Source organism: Rhinatrema bivittatum, chromosome 17, assembly GCF_901001135.1.
Source record: "Rhinatrema bivittatum chromosome 17, aRhiBiv1.1, whole genome shotgun sequence".
NCBI classification, from domain to species: domain Eukaryota; kingdom Metazoa; phylum Chordata; class Amphibia; order Gymnophiona; family Rhinatrematidae; genus Rhinatrema; species Rhinatrema bivittatum.
The window spans coordinates 34,023,666-34,049,483 of record NC_042631.1 but is presented as its reverse complement, the minus strand read 5'-3'; the positions used below and the strand labels follow the sequence as shown (position 1 = coordinate 34,049,483).

Sequence of the window (25,818 nt, the reverse complement as noted above, 5' to 3'; positions counted from 1 at the left end):
GTACATGTGGGCACCAACGACATAGGAAAATGTGGGAGGGAGGTTCTAGAAGCCAAATTTAGGCCCTTAGGTAGAAAGATTAAATCCAGAACCTCCAGGGTAGCATTCTCTGAAATGCTCCCTGTTCCACGCGCAGGTCACCAGAGGCAGGCAGAGCTCCGGAGTCTCAATGCGTGGATGAGAAGATGATGCAAGCAGGACCGGAGGAACCACTAGGCGAGCTAGGCCTGAGCCTAGGGTGCCGAGACTTAGGGGGTGCCACCGCCGCTAGCCGCCATTTCAGGCGGCGGCGTTTTTTTTTGGGGTGGAACGGGAGGGTGGAGGAGTGGTGGCATGTGGTCCCTGCCCCTAGAGTCGGGGCTGCGACCGGGGGCGGGCTGGTGGCAGCACGACGGAGGGGGGGGGGAGCGGAGCAAGGCTGAAGGTGCCTAGGGCGCCGAATTCCCTTGCACCGGCCCTAGATGCAAGGAAGAGAGATTCAGTTTTGTTAGGAACTGGGGAATATTTTGGGGAAGGGGGAGTCTCTTCCGAAGGGATGGGCTCCACCTTAACCAGGGTGGAACCAGACTGCTGGCGCTAACCTTTAAAAAGGAGATAGAGCAGCTTTTAAACTAGAACAAAGGGGAAAGCCGACAGTCGCTCAGCAGCGCATGGTTCGGAGAGAGGTATCTTCAAAGGATACTAATGATGCATTAGAATTAGGGCATCCCGACAGTGAGGTTCCAATAATAAGAAAAGTAGTCCAAGTGCCTGTAACTAAAAACTCACCTGAGCTAAAAAAATTCTAACTTATCCCTATCAATTAAAAAGCAGAATGAAAATACAAACAAAAAACACACTTTGAAATGTTTGTATGCTAATGCCAGAAGTCTAAGAAATAAGATGGGAGAATTAGAAATTATAGCAGTGAATGATGACATAGACTTAATTGGCATCTCAGAGACATGGTGGAAGGACAACCAATGGGACAGTGCTATACCAGGGCACAAATTATATCGCAATGACAGAGAGGAGCATCTGGGAGGCGGGTGGCGCGTTATCTGGGATGGCATAGAGTCCAACATGAGATGGCATAGAGTCCTGCATGAGACTAAATGCACAATTGAATCTTTATGGGTAGAAATAATAATCTCCGCTGCGTTCTCGGTGTCAAAACCGACCTATAATCACCCCCCCCCCCCCCCCCCACCTCAATCATTCCTATATAGAAAAACATGCCCCTCTGAGCAACTCGCAAAGTTCCTAGCCCCAGATCTATCCTGCATCAACACCACCACTCCCAACGCAGCCATACTATCCTGGACTAAAATAACTGAATCTATAGCAAACACACTATGTCCTCTAACAACAAAACATCTTAAACACAATGCAACAAAGAGTCAACCTTGGTTCAATGAGGAACTACGAAAACTTAAACAGACTCTATGACAGAAGGAAAAAAAATGGAGAAAATCCCCGTCACCTGCATCACTAGCTGAATACAAACGCACCCTCCACCTCTACAAAAACAGCACACTGAAAACCAAAAGGGACTACTACTCCAGTAAGATCCACCACCTCATCTTTGACTCGAAAGCTTTGTTCAACTACGTATCCAATCTCACAAAAACCTTGGCTCCAGACATCCCTATGGACATAGCACAGACTAAAGCAGACGACTGGCTCACTACTTCAATAGAAAAATCTCTGACCTGCTTAAACAGTTGATACCAAACCCTAATCCATCATTCAATTCATCATATCTTCACCCAAACAAAAACACTACGCTCAACTACTTCGATCCCATCTCTACTGCTGACATACAAAAGGCTCTGAAGAAAATGAAACCATCATCTCACCCATTCGACCAAATCCCCACAAAAATCCTCCTACTAATCCCGGACACTATTTCCAAAACCCTAGCTGACATAATTAATTGCTCCTTAGCCCAGGGTATCTACCCAGATGACCTCAAAATGGCATCGATCAAACCACTACTCAAAAAACCAAACCTTAACACCAATGATCCCGTTAATTTCCGCCCCATCTCCAACCTCCCGTTCATAGCAAAAGTCATGGAGAAACTAGTAAACATACAACTATCCAATTACCTTGAGGATCACCAAATACTATCCCCTAACCAATTTGGATTTCGCAGAGCAGCAAGCACGGAAACGCTTCTACTCTCCCTCACAGACTTCCTCCTAACCGGCATAGACAAAGGACACGCCTACCTGCTAATTCTACTTGACTTTTCGGCGGCATTCGAAACGGTCAACCACCACATTCTACTAAACCAATTGGCAAACATCGGAGTTCAAGGCACAGCACAGAACTGGTTCAAAACCTTTCTGGAGAACAGAGGATATAAGGTTAAAATCCATAACAAAGAATCTCAGTACCATCCATCTTCATTAGGGGTTCCACAGGGCTCTTCTCTTTCCCCCACCCTTTTCAATATATACTTGCTCCCACTCTGCCACCTCCTCACCAAACTAAACTTGAAGCACTTCCTATTCGCAGACGACGTACAGATCGTAATCCCCATAAAAAAATCCATTATAAACACATTAGAATTCTGGAACAACTGCCTGACTGAGATCAAACTCCTCCTTAACAGTCTTAACCTTATTCTAAATGCCTCAAAAACAGAATTCCTCATTATAGCACCCGAAAACAACAACATCACCACAAACATACCAGCCAACCTGCAAACCTCGCACGTAAGAGACCTAGGAGCAATCATCGATAACCGCCTAAACCTTAAATCATTCATAAACCAAACAACCAAGGACTGTTTTCACAAGTTATTCATCCTTAAAAGAATCAGACCACTGTTCCACTCACAAGACTTCAGAACAATTCTACAAGCAATAATCTTCTCAAAGCTGGATTATTGTAATTCTATTCTACTAGGTCTCCCTGCCTCTCATACAAAACCTCTACAGATGGTGCAGAACACAGCCGCCAGAATTCTGACCAACTCCAGGAAATTCGACCACATCACCCCCATCTTGAAAACCCTTCATTGGCTTCCCATTCACTACAGAATTATGTATAACTCTATTACCACCATTTTCAAAGTCATTCATCAACTCGCACCATTAAATCTACAAATACCCCTCAAGAAACACACCTCTGTCAGACCAACTAGAGAACACTACAAAGAATCACTTCATGTTCCAAAAGCCAAAACATTCCAACACAAATCTTTCGAAGACAGAGCTCTATCCACAACAGGACCGCGCCTATGGAACTCCATCCCTTCAGAGCTTCGCCAGGAACCATGCCTACCAACTTTTAGGAAAAGACTAAAAACCTGGCTTTTCAAAAAAGCCTACCAGAGTTCAGATTGATCCAGGTTCCCTTTCAACCATTAAATGAGTCGCCCCTAACCTTCTTCCCTTTATCCTAGTGTAAACCCCACCTTCTTCCCTTTATCCTAGTGTAAACCCCTCCACCCCAATATCCTAGTGTAAACCCCACCACCCCAATATTCCACCACTTCCTTGACTTCATTTAGCCCTCGACTTCCACTAGACACAGATCCAATATTGCATACTATGTAAATACTCACTGTAAATGCGTTTTACTATGTAAATATTCCTGTCCCTATTCTCTTTTTTCCTCCTATCCCAGTTGTTAACTTCCTTGTTCATTGTAACTATCACTTTCTGCACCAGTTCAATACCTCTAGTTTTATGTTCAATGCACGACCTGTTAAATGTAAACCGACTTGATGCAACCTCTGGTCGTGAAAGCCGGTATAGAAAATAATAAAATAAATAAATAAATAAATAGAAATCCTTTGTGTGTCGGGGAAGACTATAGTGATAGGAGTATACTACCGTCCACCTGGTCAAGATGGTGAGACGGACAGTGAAATGCTAAGAGAAATTAGGGAAGCTAACCAAATTGGTAGTGCGGTAATAATGGGAGATTTCAATTACTCCAATATTGGTTGGATAAATGTATCATCGGTATATCCTAGAGATATAAAGTTCCTGGATGGAATAAATGACATTTTTATGGAGCAATTGGTTCAGGAACTGACAAGAGAGGAAGCAATTTTAGATCTAATTCTCAGAGGAGCACAAGATTTGGTGAGAGAGGTAATGGTGGTGGGGCCACTTAGCAATAGTGATCATAATATGATCACATTTGAATTAATGACTGGAAGGGGGAGAGTAAGCAAATCCACGGCTCTCGTGCTAAACTTTCAAAAGGGAAACTTTGATAAAATGAGAAAAATTATTAGAAAAAAACTGAAAAGAGCAGCTACAAAGGTAAAAAGGTGCAAGAGGCGTGGTCATTGTTAAAAAATACCATCCTAGAAACACAGTCGAGATGTATTCCACACATTTAAAAAGGTGGAAAGAAGGCAAAACGATTAACGGCATGGTTAAAAGGGGAGGTGAAAGAAGCTATTTTAGCCAAAAGATCTTCATTCAAAAATTGGTAGAAAGATCCAACAGAAGAAAATAGGATAATGCATAATCGTTGGCAAGTTAAATGTAAGACATTGATAAGACAGGCTAAGAGAGAATTTGAAAAGAAGTTGGCCGTAGAGGCAAAAACTCACAGTAAAAACTTTTAAAAATATATCCAAAGCAGAAAGCCTGTGAGGGAGTCAGGGGTTAAAGGGGCACTTAGAGAAGATAAGGCCATCGCGGAAAGATTAAATGAGTTCTTTGCTTCAGTGTTTACTGAAGAGGATGTTGGAGAGGTACCCATACTGGAGAAGGTTTTCATGGGAAGGTGCCAAGAAGCACGAAGGTAGGCGATCTAAAAAATCTGTTAGGAAAACAACAAGGAATAGATGCCACGGTCTTTTTCAATTCTTTATTGAAGTGGAGACGTATCTAAAATATTACAGTCCGACTCTGGCCGAGTTTCGCCGTTATCACAACGGCTGCCTCAGGGGCTTAGGATAATTGAACAAGCTGTGGGCTTGTATGACAATTTTGTCTTTACATACGTAATCCGCAATGACATTGAATCTTATTGCTTTAATAGTAAATCATAGTATTGTAAATACAATGTTTTCCTGATGGTTTTCCTGGGTAATGATTCAGATGGACTGAACCAGATCACGGTGAACCTAGAAGATGTGGTAGGCCTGATTGACAAACTGAAGAGTAGTAAATCACCTGGACCAGATGGTATACACTCTAGGGTTCTGAAGGAACTCAAAAATGAAATTTCAGACCTATTGGTAAAAATGTGTAACTTATCATTAAAATCATCCATTGTACCTGAAGACTGGAGGATAGCTAATGTAACCCCAATATTTAAAAAAGGCTTCAGGGGTGATCCGGAAAACTACAGACTGGTTAGCCTGACTTCAGTGCCAGGAAAAATAGTGGAAAGTGTTCTAAATATCAAAATCACAGAACATATAGCAAGACATGATTTAATGGAACAAAGTCAGAATGGCTTTACCCAAGGCAAGTCTTGCCTCACTTTTTTGAAGGAGTTAATACATGTGGATAAAGGTGAACCGGTAGATATAGTATACTTGGATTTTCAGAAGGTGTTTGACAAAGTTCCTCATGAGAGGCTTCTAGGAAAAGTAAAAAGTCATGGGATAGGTGGCGATGTCCTTTCGTGGATTACAAACTGGTTAAAAGACAGGAAACAGAGAGTAGGATTAAATGGTCAATTTTCTCAGTGGAAGGGAGTGGGCAGTGGAGTGCCTCAAGGATCTGTATTGGGACCCTTACTTTTCAATATATTTATAAATGATCTGGAAAGAAATACGGCGAGTGAGGTAATCAAATTTGCAGATGATACAAAATTGTTCAGAATAGTTAAATCACAAGCAGATTGTGATATATTGCAGGAAGACCTTGTGAGACTGGAAAATTGGGCATCCAAATGGCAGATGAAATCTAATGTGGATAAGTGCAAGGTGATGCATATAGGGAAAAATAACCCATGCTATAGTTACACAATGTTAGGTTCCATATTAGGTGTTACAACCCAAGAAAGAGATCTAGGTGTCATAGTGGATAACACATTGAAATCGTCGGTTCAGTGTGCTGCGGCAGTCAAAAAAGCAAACAGAATGTTGGGAATTATTAGAAAGGGAATGGTGAATAAAACGGAAAATGTCATAATGCCTCTGTATTGCTCCATGGTGAGACCGCACCTTGAATACTGTGTACAATTCTGGTCGCCGCATCTCAAAAAAGATATAATTGCCCATATTCAGGAGAGGGCCAAGAGTTCGGTATGCTCTCTCAATTTTGACGGGTAGAATGGAACATTCAACAGCAGGATCCCCTGCAACATGAGAGGTTAGTATGCTTTTGTTGATACATAAGAACACAAGAACATGCCATATGGGGTCAGACCAAGGGTCCATCAAGCCCAGCATCCTGTTTCCAACAGTGGCCAATCCAGGCCATAAGAACCTGGCAAGTATCCAAAAACTAAGTCTATTCCATGTTACATCCAATAAAAACTTTAAATTAAAAAAAAAAGAAGAGTAAACTCTTCCTGATGTGATCTCTCTGAAGGAAAGGTCTGATGTTAAAAAAAAAAAAAAGGCCCCACATGAGGAGGGGTGGATCAGAAGGGGGATCACAGGATTTCAGCTTTCCTGGCCTCCGGATCTGGGGAATAACCATCACCAGCAGAAAGCCAGGTTTCACTTCCAGTCCTAACATCTTCAAAAGCAAAAAAACACTTAACAAAGTCTCTTTCCAAATGGGAAGCAGATCCTCCCAGGCAGGAACAGTGCCCTGTATGAACTCTCCTCTAAACAGAATTGCCAAGCGAGGCGAATAGGCCTCACTCAAACCGGACAAACAAGAGAGCTCCTCACTCCTCAAACTCCAAACCAAAAGACCACGCTCTCTAAGGACCTGAACCCCCCTTCTGGACGGGGATCAAACCATCCCAGACATCCTCAGGGGGAGGCGCTGAAAAGAATGCTCTGTCCCTCTAAGCTGGAAACCCAGGCAGGGTCTAGGCCATCTAGTGGAGAGCTGACGGCCTCTTCACCTCTAACAAAGATGCCAGGAGTACCCAACCACTCTGCCCGTTTGTTTCTGAATTACTTTTACTTTTGACAGGTGACCAACCTGTCCACTTTATATGAGGAATCTGCTGTTGTGCAGTAGTGGCTGTCAAGTAGAATGCATTTCACTGAAAAATGACATGACAATTTATGTTCGAATTAAAGTGTACGATATCTCCTCACCAAGTGCAGGATTGCAAACGGCTGCAAGGATGACGAAATTGGAAGACAGGAGGAATGCTTGATTTGTTATCATCTGTTAAAATGGTGCTTACTGTTCTCATTCCCTTCCTTTTTATCTCTTGCACTCTCTCTAGCCGTGTGGTGTACTCGGGGGGGCCAGGGCAGGCACAGATGTACAAAGGAATGCAGTGTAAGAGGGAGAGAGAGAGAGAGAGAGGGCTGATGAAACAGGGGAATGCTTCTGCCAAACCTGGGAAAGCATTTTTGCTGAAACCACACTGAGGAGAGCTGTAATTTACTGTCTAATATAGCAAGGGTGGTGAACTAATGGTAGGGGAGCAGGGACTTATATAAAGACCCTTCCCAGTGCTCTCTGCCAAAGGACGCTGCTGTCACTGCTGCTGGGCATCCGAGCGCCGAGGAGTTCGCCTTCACTACCATGGACACTTCGTACCCCAGGGAAGACTTCCTGCCTGCCACCCCTAGCAAACCGGACCGCTCCCACACTGTAATCACCATTGGACCCCCGATTGTGCCCCGAGACCATTTGATCTGGTCCATCTTCAACACCATCTACATGAACCTCTGCTGCTTGGGTTTCATGGCCTTGGTTTATTCTGTCAAGGTAAGGCTGATCCTCTCGGGATCCGGTGGGGAGCCTGCACTCCTGCATCACTGCTTGCAAGCCCTTGGATACCTCGGGTTAGGACTGCCAGCATTCAGAAAACTCCCCCGAGCATTCCCAGTCTTAATGTCCCACTTTTGACAATTCAAAATCTCATAATAATTAGGGAAATGAGTTACAAAAAACCAGAGCGTGTTCAGCGTCCGTTGGGGCAGCCTTGGTGGGTGCAGTATGGAGTGGCTAAAAGAATCCATGTGTGCAACAAGAAGCAGCTTGGGGACCTCCTGGGTACAGAATAGAGAGGCTGAGGGGACCCATGGGTGCAGCGTGGACATGCGCAGGAGCCTCCTGGGTACAGAATAGAGAGGCTGAGGGGACCCATGGGTGCAGCGTGGACATGCGCAGGAGCCTCCTGGGAACAGAATAGAGAGGCTGAGGGGACCCATGGGTGCAGCGTGGACATTCGCAGGAGCCTCCTGGGTACAGAATGGAAAGGCTTTTGAGTCAAAGCAAATATGAAAATCAATCTTAAGTGACTGAGATATGTATATTTATAGTCTGAAATGAATGAACTCAGACAAATAACTATAGAGATTGAAACATACACAATATGCATGAAAGTTTGAAAATAATTTTAGCATCTACTATATTCAGATAACATACTGTGGTAAATGTCAGTCACACAGCAACTTTTACACTGGAAGACAAGAGTGTGAAGTATTTTACTTACAGATTACTTCCCTGGGATTTGTAGGGTGAATTACTGAAAGCTCTGGTTTCAGATCCAGGCCGGCAAAGTGCATTGATAAGATCTCGGTGCACTATTGTGATGTTAGTGCAGCGCTGTACATGGGGCCGCTTTCGCCTGGCTTGTTAAGAGTTGATGCATTGCCTGCCCAAGAGTATCTTTGATTCTGGATTTACCCAAGCTCTGAGTTACAGATGTGCAGGACGCTGTTACTGAGAGCTTGGGATCCTGGAGCAGGAGCACATGCGTTGCACTAAAATTCCTCCCTCTAGAGAGGACGCTCCACCTCGGTTCAGAGTTCTCAAGCTAATCCCTCACAGAACTGAGAAATGATTCTGAATTATTGAACATAACAGGCTATTGCAATGGAAAGGGCAGCACAGATCACACCAACCAGCTATCCTGGTGCTTAGTTTATAAGACTCTATAGCTATTTAAATGAAATTCAAATATTTCTTAGTGACACCATCCAACGTGATACCACAAAGGGGGCAAATTTCAAACATCCTCTTTTAGATGCAAAGTCTGCACGTACATTCCCTCTGAAAATTTCCAGTTCAAGATACCTGCAGACTTTTGCGGCTGCTTCTTCTGCAGGTAAACTTTCTATGGAAGATATTAAATATCACAGGTAGATTTGAAAATACAATCTGCAAGCATTATCTTCCAATCCTGTCAGGATCACCTCCTCTCAACTTGGCTAAAAGTCCGCATGCTAGGGGGGCTGCATGTACTTTCAGCTGGATAGAGGGTGGACAATTTTCTGATAGGCCAATTTAGCTTGATAAATCAGTTTCCTTGAAAATTTCTTTCTAGCGGTGGAAATTAATTGGTGATCACTACAAGCTGGAAGGAAGGTAGCTAGATCAAGTCTCAGGCAGTCCTGGTTTTTCTGCATTTTGTCGCTGGACTTGCAGCCTTACTGTGCGGTTTTATTCCTGACAATTCCGCGTCCTCGGAGTTGTGTGGAACATTACTCCATCCATGGTATCCACTGGTTCAGGGGATGCCTTTGCTGACCAGTGGATACTAAACAGTGTGCTCACTCTCTTCTCCAGCCTCCACTACCTCTCTGGAGTTTGGGTGATTTTTTAACATATAATTTTACACCTGTGCACGGGTTTTTCTTTTTTTTTTTTATTTAGGCTTATTCTGTTTAGTTTCTCCTCTTTAAAAGAGAAAACGAATGTTGATTTAATATAAGTGATTGCTCCATCAAGAAGAATCATTGTTTTGGTCTAAAATAGGCCTACTGTTCTTAGAGAAAGCAGAATCAGATACACTGGGATGAAGTCGTGATTGACCCAATCTGGTCCGGATCACCTGGCGTTCTCTGGTAGCCCTAGCTGAAAGCAGTCTTGGACAAACACAGAGAGTTCAGGCCAGCAAGACCTGACCAGCCCGTCTAGAAATAACCCTGCGATTTATAGGGCATGTAGTACAAATGGGTCCTTTTCATCTGTTTCTCCCTCGCTTACAGGCACGAGACCAGAAGGTAGCCGGAGATGTGGACTCAGCCCGTCATTACGGCTCCAAAGCCAAATGCTACAACATCCTGGCCACGGTGTGGAACGTGACGGTGCCGCTCCTGCTCATCGCCCTGGTGGTCACGGGAGTGATCCACCTCTCCAACCTCGCCCAGGAGTCTATGAACCTCTTCAACCTCAAGTACTTTGTCAGCGACGAGGAGAGGAAGTGACCCAGGAGCCTTACACTAGGAAGAACCCCAGCTAGGACAAAAGCTGAGCGAACCAAAATGACTGTACCTTGTAGATGACGTTAAGGGCCAGGCCATTCTGCTGCTGAGGAGGGCGAGAACTGCAGAAGACAGCGGCAGATCCAGTCAGAATGAGAACAGCGAGACTCACTTCTCCATCCTTGACCCCTGGCCTCAGTGCAGTAGTATTTGCCTCTCACCTTCACATTGGAATTGATTCATTGTACTATAATAACTGGAATACGTCTTGTCCCAGGCAAGCCACAGAATCAATACTTACAAAAACAGTAAACTGTTCTAAAGACAAGCAGGACCATGCAATTCTGCACCCTCATTACTGTTATACTTACTCATCAGTTTTATTCTTGTGTACACATTTAAGTCAACTCATGTTGTCTGCACTTGGTGGGCTAGCTGAGTTGTTAATAAAGTTGTTGAAGTTGATGTTCCTAAATCAAATCATTTTTCCAGGAACTAATGCTGGTTTGGTCTATTCTTGATGCAATAATTACAGGGACTCTTGTTGGAAATAAGATTTTCCTCCTTCTGTCAAACAACTTACCAGACTTCTGACATCTGCTCTAAAAGGGTTAGGAGGGGACTGGCTGGCTTGGTGAACTGGCATTGGGGAATAAAGCCAGTGGTCCAGATCTGGCTCCACTTGGCAGTGTCCAAAAGTCATTATTATTTGGAGATCCAGGTGAAATGAATCAGCAGTCTCAGTCCAGTTCCCAGTAGACATGTGCCCGCAGAACTAAAATAACCGGCAATTAGCACTAAGTATGACCCTTTTTGGCAGTCTCAGGAAACAGAATGACCTTCTCACTCCATGTGGTGGTCCCTGTGGGCCAGGGTCGAGGTGTATGGCCTGGACAGCATTGGGGATGCGAGGGTAGCTGCACTGTTGGTGCTTGTGATGTCGGGATGTGCTTTTTGGAGCCGATGCAATATCTGAGCACAGAAAACGGGCGCTTCCCTAACGCACGCCCAGGCACCTCTCCTGGGTGCGTCATGCAATATTTAAATGAGGGGTTGCACTGCATAGGAGGCGCTAGGGACAACCACATGCCCCTAGCGCTTCCTTGGCAGCAGATGCCCAGGAGAGGTCGGCTGTCAGCGGGTTAGATAATGGATGCTCTATTTTATGAGTTTCTGTTTCCCTAACTTGGCCACTGGCACTTTTTTTTTAACCTTTTAAATTTTTGGTTCCTCCAACTTAATATCGCCTCGATATTGTGTCGGAGGATGTACAGAAAAGCAGTTTTTTCTGCTTCTCTGCACATCCTTTTGAGCTATTCAGAAATTGACGCCTGCTCTGGGCAGGCGTTAATTTCTGAGCGTAAAAATGTGTGGGTCGGGCGCACCTTTAGATCAGGGGTGAACACCTAATAGCCTCATCAACATGCATTTGCAAGTAACGAGCACTATTAATTTCGTGGCGCGTTGGACGCCCATTTTGGATGCGCTAATCCCCTTTTGGAAATGGAATGAAAGAAAACCAAAAGAGATTTCATTGGTGTCTCTTTTGTTTCCTTTTCAATAAAAGTCACCGCACCCCCCCCCCCCCCCTCAGGTTTTAAAAAGCTCTCTGTGGAGCTGCCTCCATCCCCTCCCCTCCCCCTAATCTTACCCCACCTGTGGAATCCAAAGGGGAGCCAGTGAGGAGGGATTGGGGCTCACTCCTGCCTCCGTTGGACTCAAAGGCTGGGGCCTTTAGTTTATCTTTGGCAGCTGGTGCTTTGCTTTCAGTGCACGCTACCCAGAGCGTCTTCCAAAATGTTCTCGTGTGCACTGCTATAAAATAAAGCACACTAGAACAACAATCCCCATGAAACAAAATCCCCCAACGAAATGACTAAAAACTAAACTGGAACAAGCAGAATCCCTGAACATCCCTGCCCTGCGGTACCGGTTTCAAGATGGAGCAGCGTGTGCGAGGGACGTGGTGCACCTGTTCTGGGCGTAAATGGACGTCTTTGCTTCCAGTGCTATCAGTCAGCACCTCTCGTGAGTACTAAATTCATTTGGAAGGTTTTTTTTAAGCATGTTAAAAGTGTCTAATTGCACACAGACAGCAGGGATGTCAATGCAAGCCTAATCCTGGGTTTTCCCCCCGATACAGGAAGACAGAGCGAATTGCGCAAGGTCACAGTCAGTGGCAGAGCTGGGATTTGAACTGAGACCCAGAGATGTAAAGTAAGTAGCCCAGGGGCACGCAGAGTCAGTGACAGAGGCGAGTCTAAGTCTCACGTCCTAGGCCAGGAGCTGGCAATGTTTTTGCCAAGTGCCACCTCTCTGTGGTAGAGGATGCTGTGCCAAGGGACAGGGTTTCCCCTGGCAAAATAAGCCACCACTCAAGTCAAAATCCTGCCCCCTCCAGAGTCAGCCCCTGCTTGCAGCCATCTGGGCACTGCCTCCACCTCACCCAGAAGCACAATTCCAGCAGGCAAGTCTCTCTTCCCACCAGCACAATGCTGGCATCGCCAGCTCTGCCAAAACTCGTGGGCACGCTGTGCTGTTCTCATCCGTTGTGAGAGCAACCCAGCCAGCCCCCGAATTAGAGAAAATGCTTGTGAAACTGGCACGGTGCAGACAGGAGGACTGGCCTGCTCGCCAGAATGTGCTCACTTGTCAGTATGACATGCAACTCCTGAATCACAGTGCCTCTTCATCCTGCTGCTGGGAATTTGGTAGATTATTATAGGAGAACTGCAATACAAGGTCAGTTTTAAAAAAAAATTCCCTCTAGTCATTCTTGTAAAAATGAATGTTTAATTCCAATAAATATTGGACTGTGAAAGCCACGTGTATTCCGTGGAGAAGGTTTCATACGTGTCTTCTTAAGCGGATTGCATCTCAAACAGGTTTGAATGAAGACTTGGCTGAGGATATTCCTTCCTGACCACGAGGTAACTAGGGGGGGGAGAAGGTCCAGCTCGGGTGACGTTCTCTGCCACAGAGTCCACATCAGTTCCATATATAAAACTCTCCCTCACGCCATACAACATCCCTTTTATCCTTCCTTCTGTTTGCAGTGGCTAGATTTTTATTTGAAATAGAAATAGGCCTGGGTGGCCAGGAGTGAGGCTGTGTTAGAACCATCCATCAAGTCTTGACTGTGCAGAAAGTGAAACATGCGGAGCTGTCTGTTTATTCTTCTGCAGGAAGCAGCGGGCGGGGGGAGCACAGTGTCCGACTGGGGCTGTTAATAGGAACCAGACCACCAGCCCTGACCGAGCCTGGAAGTGGGGTCCTCCCCGCATTCTTGTCTGACATGGGCACAGGCCGAGGAATGAGCTCCCTTGTCTGGCAGCAGAGCAGACTGAGGCTGAGGCTCCCTGCCCTGGGACTGAGGGCATTCCTCCCTCTCTCTCTCCGTGCCTGACACTAGGCCAGACTGAGAAGGGCCTTTTCTCCTTTCATCCAAGGGAGTGCAATGGTCCGCGTGCGTGCGTGCGTGTACCTGTGTATTGCGTATATATCTATGTGTACGTACGGGGCTGGATGTCTTGTCTGTCCCTTTGATCTCTGGGAGCCACCGCCACACCCGGCCTCCTCAGCCGCAGCTCTCGGAGATTGGGAGCTGCGGTGCTTGCGCTCACATTCCTGCCCAGCGCCTAAGTAATGAAAGGCCCTGGAGCCGCCTCCTCCTCCTCCTAGGAGCTCTGTAATTAGGATCAGGGCTCCACAGCAGTTGTATAGGGTGCCCGTCCCCTTCTGCGGACTGCCAGCTTGGCCGTGAGAAGGCTCGGGGCTTCTGAAGTTTCTGTTTCACACTGGTGGAGCTGCCGGTCCTTTGGAATTGTAAAGGGTGGGACACGTCGCGCCAGCTTTCATCTTTTTGTCATTTCCAACAGTAGCAATTTTTAAATGATTTTTACCATATGTGCAGACGCCCCCGTCATCCTCTGCAAATGTATTTTTCTGCAGCTATTCAATGAACGAGGAAGCCTTGCACCAATTTATTTTTCTGAAATATGCAAATCACAGTGATGTCATGGACCAGCACCCTGGCAGATTATCTCCAAAGCTGCAAAGCTGACCCAGAATCTGTGATCTCTTCACTGCTTTCCATGGATTAACGAAATGCTCGATTAATTGATCAGCCTAGGCGAGCTTTACGAGAGGCTTGCTAGATGTCCCCGCCATGCATCAGGCTCATTTAGAGCACCCGTTCCTTAGTCTCTGCTAAGGCAGCAGCAAATTTATGGAACTCTCTCCCACAAGACCTACGTTTGACAATGTGCGCAAAGTCATTTAAAGCGATGCTAAAAGCCTCTTTGGTGAGGCTTAGGCCTTCCTTTGAGCGCTAGCGACCTTTTAGCGACCTTTTAATCCTTTTAATGACTAAAAAGTCATGGGATAGGAGGCGATGTCCTTTCGTGGATTACAAACTGGTTAAAAGACAGGAAACAGAGAGTAGGACTGAATGGTCAATTTTCTCAGTGGAAAAGGGTAAACAGTGGAGTGCCTCAGGGATCTGTACTTGGACCGGTGCTTTTCAATATATATATCAATGATCTGGAAAGGAATACGATGAGTGATGTTATCAAATTTGCAGATGATACAAAATTATTCAGAGTAGTTAAATCACAAGCAGACTGTGATACATTACAGGAGGACCTTGCAAGACTGGAAGATTGGGCATCCAAATGGCAGATGAAATTTAATGTGGACAAGTGCAAGGTGTTGCATATAGGGAAAAATAACCCTAGCTGTAGTTACACGATGTTAGGTTCCATATTAGGAGCTACCACCCAAGAAAGAGATCTAGGCGTCATAGTAGATAATACATTGAAATCGTCAGCTCAGTGTGCTGCAGCAGTCAAAAAAGCAAATAAAATGTTAGGAATTATTAGGAAGGGAATGGTTAATAAAACGGAAAATGTCATAATGCCTCTATATCGCTCCATGGTGAGACCACACCTTGAATACTGTGTACAATTCTGGTCGCCGTATCTCAAAAAAGATATAGTTGCAATGGAGAAGGTACAGAGAAGGGCAACCAAAATGATAAAGGGGATGGAACAGCTCCCCTATGAGGAAAGGCTGAAGAGGTTAGGGCTGTTCAGCTTGGAGAAGAGACGGCTGAGGGGGGATATCATAGAGGTCTTTAAGATCATGAGAGGTCTTGAACAAGTAGATGTGACTCGGTTATTTACACTTTCGAATAATAGAAGGACTAGGGGGCATTCCATGAAGTTAGCAAGTAGCACATTTAAGACTAATCGGAGAAAATTCTTTTTCACTCAACGCACAATAAATCTCTGGAATTTGTTGCCAGAGGATGTGGTTAGTGCAGTTAGTGTAGCTGGGTTCAAAAAAGGTTTGGATAAGTTCTTGGAAGAGAAGTCCATTAACTGCTATTAATCAAGTTTACTTAGGGAATAGTCACTGCTATTAATTGCATCAGTAGCATGGGATCTTCTAGGTGTTTGGGTAATTGCCAGGTTCTTGTGGCCTGGTTTGGCCTCTGTTGGAAACAGGATGCTGGGCTTGATGGACCCTTGGTCTGACCCAGCATGGCAATTTCTTATGTTCTTATGTTCTTAGGAAGTGGCATTCCATTCTATTTCTGTTTGGTCTGCTTTATCATTCTGTTTATTTACGGAACTTGATTATGAATTGGTTTTTTTTCGCTTAGTTCGGCGCTTATAGCCTTGGCATAGGCGGCATATATAAATACTACCACCATCTCCGGCCAGTCAGATGCGGCTGATGCTACAGAACCAGCTGCTCTCACAGTGCTCAGTGACATCACAGAAGCACTTTGGCCAATAACACTGAATCTAAAGCAGCCTGAAAGAGTCACATCTGGAATTCACTTGATATCCTTTTAGAGCAAGGGTCCCCAAACGACAGCCCATGGGCGGCACCTGGCCCCGCAAAGCTCTTAGGCTGACCTGCCATGCAGTTGGGCAGAAGAAATGTATTTTTACCTTCAGCAGCAGAAGGAAGGCTGGCAGAGGTTCCCAGGGTGCCCTACCTGCACAGTTGAAGGACTGGGGAGGCAAGCATAAGGGAGGTGAGTGAGTGAAGGGTGGGGAGTAGATGAGGGTGATAGAGTAGAAGAGGGAAGGGAAGGAAGGGAGGGAGTGAGAGTGAAAGTGAAGGAGGGTAAGGAGTGCGCCCCATATACCCTCACACACACACACACTTACTTCGGGTGGGGGGGGGAGGGGGCAGAAACAGAAGAAGGCAGGGAGTATGGCTCTCGGGGGTGTGGCAGAGTGCCAGCTTCCCAGAAAGGTAGAAATATTATTACTGGCACCATGTCTGCCACACCCCCAGGAACCCTGTTCTATCCTTTTTCCCCCCTCATCAAAAGGCTCAGATATGCCCTTCTCCTCCCTTTTCTTCCTCCCCAGCTTAATAAATCATGCAGTAGACAACCCACTCCCCACCCATCATTTGAAATGTTCTATGTGGCCCTTCCCTGTTTTGGAAACCCCATCTTGCAAATTGTCCATCAGTTGTAGGGAAGGGGAATTTACTGCAGCTTGACTTGTAATGAGGTTGCTGGCAAGTTATGGAGATCTCAAACCTACATACATGATCTGTGAGGAAAACAAACATCCACAGCAACGTGTGCCGCTCTCATTTTCAGAGCTGGATTTAAGATTGTGGTGCACCAGAAAGCAGAGAATATGGGGGTAGGTAAAGGTGCCTCTATGGTACCCCTTTTGAAATGCCACCCAGCCCTAAAGCAAGAGGGAGAAGGCTCCACTTCAGCTTTGGCATATGACCTCTAAAAGCTTTGGCACCCTAGGCACGTGACGATGCCTAAAATTCAGGCCTGCTCATTTTCTTGTTATTTCTAGAATTTTCTTGTCACTTTCAGCTTCTAGCCTTATGGGACAGGGCCCTCCAAACACACAGATAATAAGACACGTACGTTTTAGGGAGATCTTCATCTGCCCTGCAACTGTCATCCTTCCTGTACCATTTAAAGACATGCAGGCTGTTGTGATTGACCAATCCGGAAGTGGATCCTTGGGCCGACCGCCGGAGGGAGACGGACGGGAGGCAGACTAGATGAAACGATGAATCTTCACCTGGGAACCCGTGACCCCTCCAGAGGAGCTGTGGAGGCCCGGGTCACTAGGGCTTAGGAGTCTTCGCCCTGGAAGCCCGAGATCCCCCCAGGAGGAGCCTGTAGGGACCCGGACTGCTGGGTCTTAGGTGATAACAGAAGAATCCAAGGAAGCGATACGAACCGGGGTACAAGCAGGCAGAGAGCGGAGTCAGGCAGGCAGAGATCAGGAACCAGGCTGGCAAACGATACCGGAGTCAGGCAGGCAGAAGTCAGGAACCAGGCAGGCAGATAAACGATACCAGAGTCAGGCAGGCAGAAGTCAGGAACCAGGCAGGCAGATAAACGATACCAGAGTCAGGCAGGCAGAAGTCAGGAACCAGGCAGGCAGATGAACGATACCAGAGTCAGGCAGGCTGAAGTCAGGAACCAGGCAGGCAGATGAACGATACCAGAGTCAGGCAGGCTGAAGTCAGGAACCAGGCAGGCAGATAAACGATACCAGAGTCAGGCAGGCAGAAGTCAGGAACCAGGCAGGCAGATAAACGATACCAGAGTCAGGCAGGCTGAAGTCAGGAACCAGGCAGGCAGATGAACGATACCAGAGTCAGGCAGGCTGAAGTCAGGAACCAGGCAGGCAGATAAACGATACCAGAGTCAGGCAGGCAGAAGTCAGGAACCAGGCAGGCAGATAAACGATACCAGAGTCAGGCAGGCAGAAGTCAGGAACCAGGCAGGCAGATAAACGATACCAGAGTCAGGCAGGCAGAAGTCAGGAACCAGGCAGGCAGATAAACGATACCAGAGTCAGGCAGGCAGAAGTCAGGAACCAGGCAGGCAGATAAACGATACCAGAGTCAGGCAGGCTGAAGTCAGGAACCAGGCAGGCAGATAAACGATACTGAAGGGGTCTGAACGCTTCAACCTGACAAAGGACTTCATGTACCAGAATTCCCTGCTTCATGACGGGTTTACTTACAGTCTGCAATACAGCTGTAATTAGGACATTGAGAAACTTTCTGTCAGCACATTGCACATTTTCATTTTTTTGGCTTCGCTGTTCTTATTCTCTGATAAGCTTTCACTGCTGTAACCTAGAATAGAACAATGGATGTATTATGTGAAGGGCTGTATTACTGCAGACTCGCGAATTCCTTTCCAGAACTGCAAGTCCCAGCAGCCTCTCCTGCAGAACATGGGAGAAGTTTCACGAAAGTTCCAGGGTGTCTAGGGAGGGGGTCAGTAGCCCCTTCAGCCGGAATATGCTTGCTCAGCAATGCTTAGAACGCATGTGTAAAAGATAAGAACTGTAAAGTGCATAAGAGTCTGCTCCTGGAGGGGAGGGGCATGCAGTTGTACTAAGCCTTTGTCTTAGCTGCATCTTGCTGGCAATAAAAGTCTATCTTTACGGATCAGTTGTCTGGACCTCCTTACTGACTAAAAAGAGACGGTTACATTTGGCGAGCCTCAGCCAGGAGGTACCGGGGACGCTATTTTAGCCCCCCAGTTGGTCCGGTAGTTTGGTGGCGGAGCGATCCCCCAGACGCACCTGGTGAGTGGCCACCGCTGAGTTCAGCGATCGGGTTTCTGAGGGGACCGTTCCACAGAAATTCTTCTGAGACCTCTGGGCTGGTGATCTGGAAAGAAGGCTTTCGTGACGATCGGAAGAATCCTGCAGGCGAGTATTATGGGAATGATGGAAAAAAAGAAGAATAGCTAAAAGAGTAGCAAATAACCGGTCCATCCGTGAGGGGACCGAGGGGGCTTTGATCACACCCCAAGCGGTGGTTTGGTAGGAATTGCATTCCGAAAGCCACGCGCATAAAAAGAGGAAAAAGAAGTAACGCATACGATAGTGGGAATAGGTTTCTTGTTGTGTGAAAGTGACCCTTTTGTGTCTGACGGATACGGACCCCTTACCTATCCGTCTTCCCTTCCCTCCTTTGTCTGTGATTCTATCCTAATGGGAGGGGGCGGTTCTACTCCATTAAAAGTCATGACGGAACACTATAGGGAAGTGTTCGATAGACATAAATGTACTAAACCCGGAATGATTCAACGATGCACCCATAGGTGGCCCGGTTTGTGTGTAAATTGGCCTCCGGAAGGAACTTTCAATTTCCAAACGGCCACAAGGGTCCTGAAAATAGTTAGTGAAGAAGGGAATCCGGGTTGCCCTGAGGATTAACCGTACATAACTGCTTGGATTGCAGTTATTGAGAATCCTCCGTCGTGGGCAAAGAAGTTAGTGGAGGGAGCCGCCCTCGTAATGGTGGCTCAGGCGCACAAAATGGGGAACTGGAAGTCCCCATTATTAATTAAGGATTGTAATGTATGTAACTGCTATCTGTGAATTGCAAGCACATGTACCAGGGATTCTTTGTTTTTAATTGTTTTAAACCCTAATAAGAAGAGATTTTGGGTTACAAATGCTGCACAAGACTACTATACAACTAATTAATTTACAGTGTTAAGTTAAAATACTGATTTGATTGCTGAAGAATGCATTTACTGGTGTTGAAGTTTAGAACTTGATGGCAGTTAAGGGTTAACGGCAGAGATAATTACAGGAGAGAGGAGGGGATCGAGCCAGAGAGAGAAGAAAAAAAAAAAAAAAAAAAAAAAAAGGACATTGGGCTAGCCTGGGTAATGAAGACAAAGAGAGAGAAAAATTGTTTCGTTTGTTTTAACAGAACATTATTGAAAGTTAGTTGATGGTGTGCGTATGTGAATAAAGATAGAATTGTGGCTGTTTCACAGAAGTTGAAGTTTTTGTAGCTCAGAGTTTCTGCTGATTAAATTTATTCTCCAAGGTCCTTGCTAAAACTGTCTGTAATCTGACAAAGGATTGCTACTTGCAAAGAAATACCAGAACCAAGGGTCCCTTACAAATCATTTAGTGCCTTATGATGCAGGCTATTTTTAAGACATTTTATAGCAGCAAATTCATTGCGCCTTCACTCGATACATCCACAGGTTAGTCAATTATTCTCTAATACCATGTTAATTATTGTTCTTACTTGTCTCCTATATATTATCTGTTATTTAAAAGTTACATTGGAACGCATGATAAAGTATGAACTCTCTTTTGCTGACGCAGTTTATTTTGAAGCTGTCTCTGGGAAATTTAGAGAAATGATTAAGAATGGGTTCTTTGTTAAAGTTTTTCTTGTTGCTTCTTTGGCTAGCAGTAGTTAAATATGCAGAGTTACTCCCTGTTTTAAGGAACTGGCAAGATAAGACAGCCAAGCATGTGCAGCGCTGACTGTGGGAATTACAGGATGCCGTTTGTAAAAAAAAAAAAAAAAAAAAAAAAACCGGAGAAAACAAAGACTTAATATTAAAAATTTTGATTCAGTGGCAGGCGCAAGTTAAGGATTATTGGAAGTTGTGGGCAAGAGAAGGGGCCACTATGCAAGATTAGGAACAAGAGCAAATATGAGTCGACCCAAATGATAAAGTAGTGGCCCACACACACACACACACATATATATATATATATATATATATTGCAATTATGTTCTTTTACCACTGGTGGGGGCTGGGCTCTGGCTATTACCATATGTTCTTAGTGTTTGCAATGTAATTGGTACAAGGCTTCCAAGGGTTTGATCATCACTCCTGCACACCTAAAGCGCCTCCCCTGGATCCTTGCCTGCAGATCCAGGTTGACTTTATTGAATTAACCCAATGCCAAACTTACAAGTAAGAAGGAAGCAATGTTTTGCAGCTTCTCAGCCTCGTCAGAACTGATTTGCCTCCAGGCGCAGGTCACCTATTCAATTTCCAGATGGACTGTGATCTTTTCATCGTATTTTGAGATGTATGGGAACGGGATCAGGAAGAGAAGAAAAGGGCCCGTCCCTGCAACCAGGAACTTAATAATAGACCTGACATCCGAAAGAACCTGCAGAAGGCCGAAGGCTTTGAGGGCATGAGCCTCAGCCAGTTAAAAGCTATAGCAGACCAGGTATGTGGAAATAGAGAAGTGGAAGAGAAAAGAGAGAAGCAAGTAGAGACATGAAGGAGAAAGTGACTGTTAGCCGCCGCTCTCGAGGACACGCGGACGGGAAGGAGCCAAGACAATGGCAGACCGCGAAGAGGAGGGGGAACAAGACCCCCCCCTTTGGGAAAGAATCAGTGTGCGTACTGCAAAAATGAAGGCCATTGGAAGAGAGACTGTGAAGAATGGCAAAAGAAATACGGGAGCCCTGCAGTGAAGACTAACGACAAAAATGGACCTGCACCGACACAAAGGGGCCGAGGAGGAAGGAGATCGGACAACCCCCACTGGCAGATGGCGGGGGAGGCGACAAGGAGCATACAGCCTGAAGAGACCGGGAGGGAAGAATCCCCACTGACCCTCTGGTGGAGATCCACGAGGTAACACAACAAAAATCAGGGGCCTGTTGGACTCAGAGGCCAACGATCTGTCATGACTGCACCAATCGGCCCCCCCGACGAAAGAGACTGTTTCTATAGTGGGCGCCTCAGGTCAGGTACTCACTGCCCCTCTGCAGAAAGAATGAAGTATACAAGTAGGCGGGACCATGGTATCCCTTATCGGATGGAACCTGCTGTGTAAGCCTCAGACCACATTGAGATTTCAACCAACAGGGGAAGTTAAAGCCTCCTTCGGGGACCATCCAGTGATACTCATCTGTCCCCTCCAAGAAGAATGGAGACTACATCTTCCCATAGTCGAACGAACCATCGAACATCGATATGAAAACAACACCCCCCTCAACAAAAACGAAGACAACTGATGGATAGTGTACCCCAAGTATGGTTCGAACAGAACCCGGGAGGAATAGCTATCGACGCTACCCCCATATGGATAGAGATGAAACAGAATGCACAGGTGATTAATCAATCTCAATACCCCATTCCGTATATGGCCAGACAAGGAATTCAGATACACCTGCAAAGACTGTATGATTTGGGCATTCTTCGGCGAATCCGATCTGCTTGGAACACCCCTTTGTTGCCAGTAAAGAAGCCTGGATCTAATGACTATCGACCAGTACAAGACTTAAGAAAAGTGAATAGTCAAGTAGCAGATCTAGTAGCCCTCGTCCCAAATCCGTATTCAATCTTGGCTCAAGTCTCTCCTGCATCAAAGTGGTACAGTGTCATTGATCTCAAAGATGCCTTCTTCTCCGTCCCGGTGGCGGAGGAATGTCAAAAGATTTTTGCTTTCACATGGGAAAATGCAGATACTGGAGTAAAGCAGCAGTACACATGGACTAGGTTGCCTCAAGGGTATAGGCACTCACCTACGCTGTTCGGTGAGCAACTGGCAAAAGATTTAAAGATGTATCAAGTAAAGTATGGGCCAGTCATACAATACGTGGATGACCTTCTGTTGTTTCGAGAGACGTACCTCGAATGTGCGGTATCCACTCTTCAGCTGCTAAAGACGTTGTACTCAAAAGGGTATCGTGCAAGTAAAAAGAAAGCGCAAATCTGTGAATTGGAAGTAGAGTATTTAGGCTTCCAAATACGTGGAGGAACCCGATGTCTGGGGATTTCTCGCACCAGTTCTATAAGAGATCAACCTGTACCCACTTGTAAGAAAGAGCTCCGGGCGTTCCTGGGAGCTGCAGGATACTGTAGGCTGTGGATTGCTAACTATGCAGTTATTGCTCAACCCCTGTACGACAAGCTGCGGGGTAAAGAGGCAGAATCTCAACCCTTCCAGTGGGAAGGAAACGAGCTGGCAAGCTTACGTCGACTAAAAGAAGCCTTAATTGAACCACCTGCCTTAGGATTGCCAGATGTGATGAAACCATTCCATCTATTCGTCGATGAAAAGAAAGGAATGGCCATTGGGGTATTGACTCAAACTCTAGAATCATAGGAACGACCTGTTGCATATCTGTCAAAAGGAATGGACAATGTTGCAAAAGGATGGCCTGGTTGCCTTCAAAGCATTGCGGCTGCATGCTTACTAATTCCAGAAGCAGTCAAATTAACTTTTGGTCAAACTCTGAATGTAACAACTCCCCACACCATTCAAGGACTGCTAGAGACCCATGGACCAAAATGGATGACTAATTCACATCTCGTCAAGTATTAAGCCTTACTGTGTGAAACACCTGAAATTCAAATACAAGACAGCAAAAACTTGAACCCGGCCACTCTTATGCCGGCACCTGAACCAGTTGCCCATGATTGTGAAGAAGTCATGACTACAATACATTCCAGTAGACCAGACCTGAGGGATCAACCCTGGCAAGGAGCTTGGACTTTATTCACTGATGGGAGCAGCCAAATCATTCATGAGATACGTTCTGCTGGATATGCTGTTGTATCCGAAGATGAAATCGTTGAGGCTCAACCTCTTCCCCCAGGAACATCTGCACAAAAAGCTGAACTAATTGCCCTTACTCGAGCTCTGCAGTTGGCAGAAGGACAAACTGTAAATATCTATACAGACTCTAAATATGCCTTCCTTACAATTCAAGTGCATGGAGCATTATAGAGGGAAAACAATTGAACAATGCATCAGAAGTACGTGAATTACTAGACGCAGTTTGGCTACCTCGCAAGGTGGCTGTAATGCATTGCAAAGCACACACCAAGAAATCAAACCCTATTGTCAAGGAAATCAGAGAGCAGATGAAGCAGCAAAAAGGGGCAACTCGGGAACCCTTCCAAGCAGTATTAATTGCATCGAATCATCAGGCTTCAGGCAGTCCTGGAGCTCATCACCAACGACTGCTTTCGCTCTTAAACTCTGGGCAAAACAAAATACCAAAATTATGACTGCAGTGTACCAGAATAGATTGGTTTTAGATTATCCTCTGGCCCAGGAAGGAGGGTTTGTGGAACATTTAACCTCTCCAATTGTTGTTTACAGGTAGATGACCAAAACAAGGTTATCCAAGACATCACTGATCGCATGGTCAAGATGGCACACGTCCCTGTCCAGCAATGGAATAGTGCTTGGGACTGGACCAATGGATTCCGTGGTTGGTTTTCCATGATCGGTGGATTTAAGAGCTTGTTTGTTATCCCAGCCAGTTTAATTCTGTTTTGTTTTTTAGGACCCTGAATTATTCCTTTCTTGCTCAAACCGCCTTCGTCGGGTGATGAAGGACATTGCTGAACGCAAAACAGCCACGCAGCTTCTGTCACTGTACATGTATTCCTCTGAGCCTATAGAACCTGTTTAACCATCCTCATGTTTTATCCTGGGCCATCTTCCCATACATGACAAGTTCGGGCTACAAAGGGGGGTGGAGCCATTAGGGCCCATCCGTCTCAAACCCGTGAAGAAACCATCGGACTGTTTGGGAAATTAGGGCCCCCTGAGAACTCAAATTGCTAATTTTTCTTGTTTCTGTTTCTTTCAGCTCCACAGTTGCGTTGTGATGGTGTGATACTTTTCATAAATAATGATAAGTATCAAAGGGGGGAATGAAGGGGTCTGAACGCTTCAACCTGACAAAGGACTTCATGTACCAGAATTCCCTGCTTCATGACGGGTTTACTTACAGTCTGCAATACAGCTGTAATTAGGACATTGAGAAACTTTCTGTCAGCACATTGCACATTTTCATTTTTTTGGCTTCGCTGTTCTTATTCTCTGATAAGCTTTCACTGCTGTAACCTAGAATAGAACAATGGATGTATTATGTGAAGGGCTGTATTACTGCAGACTCGCGAATTCCTTTCCAGAACTGCAAGTCCCAGCAGCCTCTCCTGCAGAACATGGGAGAAGTTTCACGAAAGTTCCAGGGTGTCTAGGGAGGGGGTCAGTAGCCCCTTCAGCCGGAATATGCTTGCTCAGCAATGCTTAGAACGCATGTGTAAAAGATAAGAACTGTAAAGTGCATAAGAGTCTGCTCCTGGAGGGGAGGGGCATGCAGTTGTACTAAGCCTTTGTCTTAGCTGCATCTTGCTGGCAATAAAAGTCTATCTTTACGGATCAGTTGTCTGGACCTCCTTACTGACTAAAAAGAGACGGTTACAATACCAGAGTCAGGCAGGCTGAAGTCAGGAACCAGGCAGGCAGATAAACGATGGCAACTAGCACTCCGAAGAGAAACCTCGTTGCAAGGCGAATTGCAACTTCAAAAGTCCCTGCTTAAATCCCCTGCTCAATCAGCTGACGTCAAAAGAGGCGTGTCTGCACATCCGGGTGCAGACGCCTTAAAACACGGCTCTTCGCTCGCGCGCGTACCAGGGCTGGGGGGAAGAGTTTCTGACGACGTCTCCACGAGGAGACGCCGCTGCCATGCGGCCCTGGAGGCCAGAAACCCGGCGGTTCGCGGCGCCACGGAGGAAGGTAAGAGCCCGGTCACTAGGCTAGTGACCGGGATCGTAACACAGGCTTTCAAAATAGCAAAAGATGTCCCTGCAGGTTATAGTGAGGACAATAATATATTTAATGCAGTAAGTATACAGCACTCATATAATTTCTAAAATACACAAAGAGCAGCATCACTATAATAATACCCATAATATAAGACAGACCACAGTGAAGAGAAAAGTGAATTTGATT

General features: G+C 45.7%; 1 protein-coding gene across 1 annotated transcript; it reads left to right on the top strand.

Annotated features, from left to right (window-relative positions):
• Positions 1-7,406: 7,406 nt before the first annotated feature.
• Positions 7,407-10,720, top strand: LOC115079536 (interferon-induced transmembrane protein 5-like). The gene is made up of 2 exons (XM_029583178.1): positions 7,407-7,811; positions 10,040-10,720. Exons 1-2 carry the CDS (start codon positions 7,626-7,628, stop codon positions 10,256-10,258), a joined length of 405 nt encoding a protein of 134 aa, XP_029439038.1. The 5' UTR covers positions 7,407-7,625; the 3' UTR covers positions 10,259-10,720.
• Positions 10,721-25,818: the final 15,098 nt, after the last annotated feature.